The sequence below is a fragment of the Molothrus aeneus genome, unplaced genomic scaffold (assembly GCF_037042795.1).
Source record: "Molothrus aeneus isolate 106 unplaced genomic scaffold, BPBGC_Maene_1.0 scaffold_34, whole genome shotgun sequence".
NCBI lineage: Eukaryota > Metazoa > Chordata > Aves > Passeriformes > Icteridae > Molothrus > Molothrus aeneus.
The window spans coordinates 3,094,645-3,102,506 of NW_027099005.1; the positions used below are offsets into that span (position 1 = coordinate 3,094,645).

The 7,862-nt window shown below is 52.4% G+C and overlaps 1 protein-coding gene across 1 annotated transcript; it reads right to left on the reverse strand.

Annotated features, from left to right (window-relative positions):
* Window positions 1–1,677: 1,677 nt before the first annotated feature.
* LOC136570483 (olfactory receptor 14J1-like) lies at window positions 1,678–2,610 on the reverse strand. The gene has a single exon (XM_066570948.1). The coding sequence runs from the start codon at window positions 2,608–2,610 to the stop codon at window positions 1,678–1,680; it is 933 nt and encodes a 310-aa protein (XP_066427045.1).
* Between the last annotated feature and the right edge of the window lie 5,252 nt (window positions 2,611–7,862).

Below are 7,862 nucleotides of genomic sequence, written 5' to 3' on the forward strand. Positions count from 1 at the left end.
TTGATGATCTCCAAAGTCTTTTCCAACCTTGCTGATTCTGTGTTTCTCTGGAACCACCCTTGGAGCAGGTGCAGGAGGAGCCCTGGGCCTCCTCTTCAGAAGCTCCAGCAGCCCAGGTCCCTCAGCTTCTCCTGCCAGCCCCAAAGCCCATCCTGTCAGTCCTGCAGAGCCTCTGCAGCCCCTCCTCAGTGCCCAGAACAGGGAGCCCCAGAGCCAGACACAGCAGCCCAGATGTGCCCCTCTGGCCTGGGGTGCCTCTGAAAAGGGAGCAGCAGCAGGCACTGCAGGAGCCTGCAGACAATTCCTGCAGCACTTGTAGGATGATCCTGCTGCCCAAGGGACGTTCCCATGGGGCCAGGTCAGGAACTGCAATGGGGAGTGGGGCCAGAGAGGAAAGGGCAACCAGGGATGGGCTGTTTGCAGGGGAGGGGACAGTGATGGGCAATAGGAAGAAATCTGGATCAGGAAAGAGGAAAGAAAGCAAAGGTGAAGCCAAGGAAATGCTCAGGGCAGTTTGAGGGTGGCTGCCAGGCAGCCCTGGCTCTGAGCAACAGTGTCTGCAGTGGGACAGGAAACTCCCAGCTGATGGGAACAAACTTTCTGGCTGACTGCAGAGGCCAGGACAAAGCTGAGTGGTTTCCCTGGTGTCCCGCAGGCCTTGCTGGCCCCAGGGGCTGATGGCATTTGTGCTCCCTCAGGTTCATGTCCCCACAGCAACAGCATGGGGGTGCTGCCCCTGCTGTGTGCAGTGCAAACAGGGGCTGCTGAGGCAGTGCTGCCGTGTCTGTGCCTGCAAGGATGGGGCACCTGTGTGAGCTGGTGGAGAGGCCAGGGCTGCAGAGGGGGGATGTTGTTGGCAGCTGCATGAGGACGCTCTGGGACGCTGCCCTGGGCTGTGCAGCGCACTGGGGATGGATCAGCCCCTGCTCTGCTGCTCCTTCCCGTCTGCCCCAGGGCCCTTGCAGAGCCCCAGCCGTGCTGTTTGCCCCCAGCCTGCCCACGGCCAGCCTGGAGCTGCTCACGGGGCTTTTCTGTGCTGAGCATTGGCCTGGCCGTGTTCTTGAGAGAGCCTGGGCAAGGAGCCTGGAGCCCCCAGGCCCTGGGCTGAGGCGTCAGCGCTGCCCCAGCAGTGCCCATGGCCTGTCCCTGCTGCAGCCCCGGCACTGCCACCCCCAGGGCTGTGCCCGGCCCCGAGAGCACTCAGGCCCTGCAGCAACACCAGGGCCACCAGGGCAGCGGGGCAGGGCCACGGCAGCAGCACTGGCAACACCAAGTGCTGCTGCTGCTGCTGGGCACAGCTGCTGGGCCAGCACTGATCTGCCCCAGCTCTGCACACAGACATTGCTGCTGCAGCTCCAGAGAAGGCAACAAAAGGGGGGTCTCCAGGGAAAACATTGCTGGACTGTTTCAGTGAGGAGCTATGCTCTTGATAGCTTCAAATGAAATAAAGGATTTATTTCATTTGAACCTATCAAGAGCACAGCTCCTCACTGACACAGTCAGTGGGTCATAGTGAAGGTGTGGAGAAACAAAACGAGATATGGCAGATTTGATGGGTTTACTTTAAGGACAATATTAAAAAAGGAAAACAATGAAAAAGAAGCTCCAAAAGGAAACCAACAAGAAGTATCAAAGACAACTTTTATTACAAATTATTTTCAGAAACTGCCTAGCAGTTTAATGTTTCCTAAATTGTCCAGTCATCAGTCTCCACACTGCAGCCTGGAGCTCCTGGTTCCTCAGGCTGTAGATGAGGGGGTTCAGGGCTGGAGGCACCACCGAGTACAGAATGGACACTGCCAGATCCAGGGATGGGGAGGAGATGGAGGGGGGCTTCAGGTAGGCAAAAAAGCCAGTGCTGAGGAACAGTGAGACCACGGCCAGGTGAGGGAGGCAGGTGGAAAAGGCTTTGTGCCGTCCCTGCTCAGAGGGGATCCTCAGCACAGCCCTGAAGATCTGCACATAGGAGAAAACAATGAACACAAAACAACCAAAGGCTAAGGATGCACCAAGCACAATGAGCCCAAGTTCCCTGAGGTAGGAGTGTGAGCAGGAGAGCTTCAGGATCTGTGGGATTTCACAGAAGAACTGGCCCAGGGCATTGCCCTGGCACAGGGGCAGGGAAAATGTATTGGCTGTGTGCAGCAGAGCATTGAGAAAGGCACTGGCCCAGGCAGCTGCTGCCATGTGGGCACAAGCTCTGCTGCCCAGGAGGGTCCCGTAGTGCAGGGGTTTGCAGATGGACACGTAGCGGTCGTAGCACATGATGGTCAGGAGGGAAACCTCTGCTGAAAAGAAGAAGAGAAAGAAAAACACCTGTGCAGCACATGCTGAGTAGGAGATGGTGCTGGTGTGCCAGAGGGAATTGTGCATAGCTTTGGGGACAGTGGTGCAGATGAAGCCCAGGTCGCTGAGGGCCAGGTTGAGCAGGAAGAAGAACATGGGCATGTGCAGGTGGTGGCCGCAGGCTACGGCGCTGATGATGAGGCCGTTGCCCAGGAGGGCAGCCAGGGAGATGCCCAGCAAGAGGCAGAAGTGCAGGAGCTGCAGCTGCCGCGTGTCTGCCAATGCCAGCAGGAGGAAGTGCCTGATGGAGCTGCTGTTGGACATTTGCTGTGTCTGGGCATTTTGACCTAGAGGAGGAAAGACCGGGCAATGGAGGGGAGATTTCTCACAGAAAAGTCAAAGCCCTTTCTCACAGACCCTTTCCTGCCACTGAACACCTTGCCCTGTCCATGTCTCAAATATCTTCCTTCAGCTCTGTTGCTGGAGCCCTGATTGCTGTTGGGCAGTGTTGTGTCAGGAGCTGGACCTTCAGCTGCAGGACACCTGGGAGTCAGCCCTGACCCCCAGTCAGTGCAGGGGAACAATGAGGGCAGGGGCCAGTCCTGGTGTTTGGACTTGGATAAAGAATGTTCAGCTAAGGCTGAGGAGCTGCCTGGGGGAAGGGATGGGGATTGCTCTGTCCCTCTCTCCTGTTCCAGCTGCCCTGCACTTGCACCTTTCTGAAATCCACTCCTGTGTTACCCTGGACAGCCAGGAGACACTGCAGAGAGCAGAGGGATCCCTGGCACACAAAGTGGCTCCTGCCTTTCCCAGAGTCAGGAGAGTGGGCTCATTGCCAGCCTCCCAGGCTGCCCTGCCCAGAGCTCCCCGGGCACATGGAGCTGGGACACCCCATTGCTGTGCTCAGCCTGCACAGGAGGAGCCCAAGGGCTGGGCCTGGCCCTGCAGCTGGAACTGCCATTGCAGAGAGCCCCTCAGCAATGCCAGCAGCACCTGGGCAAGGCAAGGGGAGAGATAGAGAGAGCCGGGCCTGAGGAAAAGCCTTTCCCTGCCCAGCCCTGCCCAGCCCCTGCCAGGCAGCAGCAGGGCAGGACAGTGGCCCTCAGGCCCTGGTCAGCAGGGTATGGGCACATGGCCGGAGAGATGCCCTTCATCTCTGGGGCTGCTCTGCCGGCCCAGGAGGGACTGAGGGCCCCGAGCCCCCGGGCTGAGGGCTGTGCTGGCTGCGAGGGGACACAAGAGCTGTGCTGCTCAGGGCAGTGTCTGCCCTGCAGGGCAGGCCCGGCAGGTGCCACACCAGCCCTGCAGCAGGGCTGCCCTCAGCACTGCCTCCCTCCCTCCCTGCCCACGGCTCTGCTGCTGGAGCTGTCCCAGCCTCAGCTGCTCCTGTGGCCCCGGGCTCCTTCCCTGCCAGAGCTGCCAGAGCCCAGCCCAGCCCCTGGGCCAGCCCTGCCCTGCAGCTGCTCGGCCCTGCAGGGATTAAAAAACAGCTCCCCCAGCCTGGGCACCATGGAAAGGTGATGCTGCATGGATCTGGAGGCTGGGCAGGTGCAGGCACTTGCTGAGGTGCCCAGGAATCCTCAGGGTGATGGTTTAAGAGTCTCAGCCCCTGCTCTCCTATGCACAGCTGAGTTTCCATTGCCACCCAGCTGAGCCAGGGAAAAGTGGGAGGACAGATTCAGGAAAGCAGAGACCCAAGCAGGAAACTCCTGCCCTGAATGTGCTCTTGACAAGTCCCCTCAAAAATGACCTGGTCTTCAGCTATAGCTCTGAGCAGCCCTGGCTGCAGCCCCAGCTTCATCCCCTGCTAATAAAGCCTCTTATTTGGCCTTATCATAATGCAGAGCACTAGGGCTCAGGAGCTCAGTCCCTGGGCAGGGACCGGGTGCCCGAAGCTCGCTCGCTCATGCCAAGACCGCAGGGCTACCATCCAGCAAGCATGGTGATTATCAGCTCTATAGTGATTGCAAGCTCTCAGGATTTCAGCTCTGCTTGCTAGGTAGTGGTGCCCTGGGCTTGAGGCTGCAGCAGACGGAGAGAGAGGAGAAGGAGAAGGCGCAGGCTGTTCCACGAAGATGGCTTTATTTGGGGAGGTCCGTGAAGGGTCTCTGCTCTTCTTCTTTCTCAACTAATGGGGTACAGTATGCTTCTTTTATAGGGTTGGAAAGGATCCAAGCTTGACCAATGGGTAAGGGGTTAACATGACATTGCCTTATAGGGTTACAGAGGTAGGTTAAGGGGTGGAGGACAAGAAAACAGGAATTTTCTTTTGCTGTTTCAGCATTCCTATTGTTCATATCCTCCATGGTGCTTTTCCTAAATCTATGGGGTTTACTACAACTCCACTTTCTGTTTTTACAAAAAAGGCATTCACTATAGTTCTTTTGAAACAGTGAACAAGGCATGAGAACATAGCTAACACAATAACAACTACAAGGAGAATCAACAACATTCCCTTAATCAAGGATGCAGCCCATCCTGTTAATCCCCATTGCCCAAAAAGTTCATTGACCCAGTCTGGGATTCTTTCTACTTTCAAGTCCTTCACGAGATCTTTCAGTTTCTGGATGTTCGCATGGATGGATTCCGAGCGTGAAGAGAGGTTGAAGCAGCACATCCCTTCGAAGTCTTCACAGCCGTGCCCATGGGCAAGCAGCAGGAAGTCGATTGCTGCTCGATTTTGGAGCGAAGCATGTCTTGTGGTTTCTTCTTCCTTTAAGAGATCACTCAAGGCTGCAGATGTAGCGTTAGCTTGTTTACTGAGCCAGCACCCAAGGTGATTGATATCACCGAGGGCTTTAGCTGCAGCTACCCAGGGTAAGAACAGGGAGACAGCAATCTTTTTTGGTTTGTTCCAATCGTATAATTTAGGATCACAATTTTCATCAAATTCAGTATAGGACCTTTTTTGTCGTTTTGATTCGCTTTCTTTTTTCCAATTATGTAACAGGGTGATGTTTGGTGTAAGGGTAGAAAGTTTTCCAAGGGTACAGGGACCTCCCTGGAGTCGGGAGGGGATCCCAGCCCATAATCTGTCACCACAGATGAGAAACATTCCCTTGGGTAATACTTTGGGATGGAGAGAGGACACAGAAATCACACGAGCCGTGTAATTGCACCAATCGTGAGAGTTATAGGCTTTGTTAATTGGTGATATCTCTTTTCGATATGTGTTTTTGTTCTGGTCAATTTCTGGCCAATTGTTTTTTGGACGTCTAAAGTAAAATTTGACGCAGTATGTGGCCTTGGAGGACCCCAACAGATCTAATTCTTGGGGTTCCTCTCGAGCATCTGGCAGAATTTTTGTCCACTCGTCCCAAGTATCAACCACATTGGGTCTCTTACCTGTGGTGCGGAGAATCTCTGAGTTATAGACAGGCCAGTCATCTGCTACAAAGGGAATTCCTACTAGACATGTGGAAAGTGGGTTATCAATGCTTCCCATGGACAAGCACATGTTGTCCTGTTTTAATGTTTTTGCTAAGGTTACCCAAACATTATGGCTGGGCTGTGGGCTAATCCAGCCGAAGGCATGCGGTACGGTGAAGAACATCCAGGCAGCAATGAGGACAGCAGCAACGGAGATATTTTTCATCTTTGGGCAGGAATAGGGCTTCTGATAGGGAATATAAGCAGAATTTGTTATCTTTATGATGAGAGGGTTTTCTGCCTTGTTCTTTTCTTGTTCCCCTCCTCCCCCCCTTTTTCTTTTAATTTCTAAGCTACACTATGGGAGGAGGAGTGGGTAGAGGGTTAAGGGGTTTTAAAAGATTAGGGAGGGGGAATAACGGTGTTTCCTTTTTTTTTTTTTTTTTTCTTTTTTCTTTCTTTATATACAAAAAAAACCCAGTGTAACAACATATAGTTCAGAGAACACTTTTGTGTTAAGGCTATCTATGGTCTGATGCAGCAGACTGTTGTTTAGCTTTTCAGTTTTGTCTGCTGTCTTGTAATGGGGTGGTCTGTTCTTGTGTTTGTGGGTATTCGGCGACGTCTTCGTCTCCAGGCAGAGCTGGTTTGGTTTTGAGGTGGTCTTGTGTTTGCCTCAGGAGCGTTCTTGTCCCCGTTTGCAGGAGTAGTGTTCTCAGTGCCTAGGTATGGCTTTATGTTTTTTCCGGGGTACCACCTCGGACCGGATGGTAGTAGCACGCACGCATATCCTCTACCCCAGGTAATCAACTGGTGAGGCCCAGAAATTTGGTGTGTTTCAGGGTCCTTCACGAGCACAGGTGGTTTCTCAGTGAGCTTTGCTTGGGTGGTATTTGCAAAGTGGCGAAGTATTGGTGGGTCAGGCTCTGATGCTGTACAGTTCAGGAAGTTGATGACGTAGAGAGCCTTGCAAAGTCTTTCCACTGGAGATGTGATTCTCATGTCTCTGTTCTGTTGATCAAGGACTCTTTTGAGGGTTTGATGTGTCCTTTCCACGATGGATTGTCCTGTGGGGTTTACAGGTATGCCGGTCTTGTGTGCTATTCCCCATTCACTGAAGAACTCCTTTAACTTGCGGGAAGTGTAGGCTGGTCCATTATCTGTTTTAATCTCTTTTGGTACACCCAGGGCGGCAAAAGCGAGGAGAAAGTGTTTTATTGTGTGCATGGTATTTTCTCCTGCATGTGATGATGCAAATACTGCTCCTGAAAAAGTGTCGACCGATACATGCACGTATTTTGATCTTCCAAAAGGTGCGAAGTGAGTTACATCTGTCTGCCACAGCTGGCAGCTATTCAGACCTCGGGGATTGACTCCCATCCCCATGGATGGTATCTGATAGTTCTGACAGTTCGGACACGTAGCCACGATAGCCTTTGCCTGATCCTTTGAGAGCTTAAACATTCTCATAAGGGCAGGTATATTTTGATGAAAAAACGCGTGTGACAACTTTGCCTGGGCAAAGATGTTAGGAACATTAGCAGTTTCTGCTGCCATTGCTAATGCATCCGCTTTTCTGTTGCCTTCTGCAACGAAACCTGGGAGGTCTGTGTGTGACCTCACATGCATTATATGGTAAGGTTGCTTTCTGTGGGAGATTAGGTATATTAATTTAGAGAGCAGTTGGTACAACTTTGGATTAGAGACCTCTTTGAGAAGAGCATGTTCTGCTCTCATCGCTATCCCAGCGACATAAGCTGAATCTGTAACCAGATTGAAAGGCTCGTTTTCAAACTTTTCAAAGGCTCTGACAACGGCTGCTAATTCTGCGATCTGTGAGATCCCTCCACTATTTGTATGTCAGAGTGCCAATCTTGTGTTTGGGGGTCTCTCCATGTAACCACCGACTTGTGGGAAGACCCTGAGCCATCTGTAAAGAGTGTTAGAGCCTTGAGAGGTTTTCTACTTTGGATTTGTTTTGGAATCAAATGGAAGGTTACATCAGGGTTAAAGAGTTTGTGTTTTGGGATCTTAACTGAAATTTGGCCCGTGTAGCTATCCAGGGCAAACTGGAGGCTTTCATTGGTCTGGATCAAATCCTCAAAGTCTGTAAGAGTTATTGGTAAGTATATGCATTCGAACTCACAACCTGAAAGAGATCGAAGGCGAGTCCTTGCCTTTTTTATTAAATGTGCTATGACCTCCTG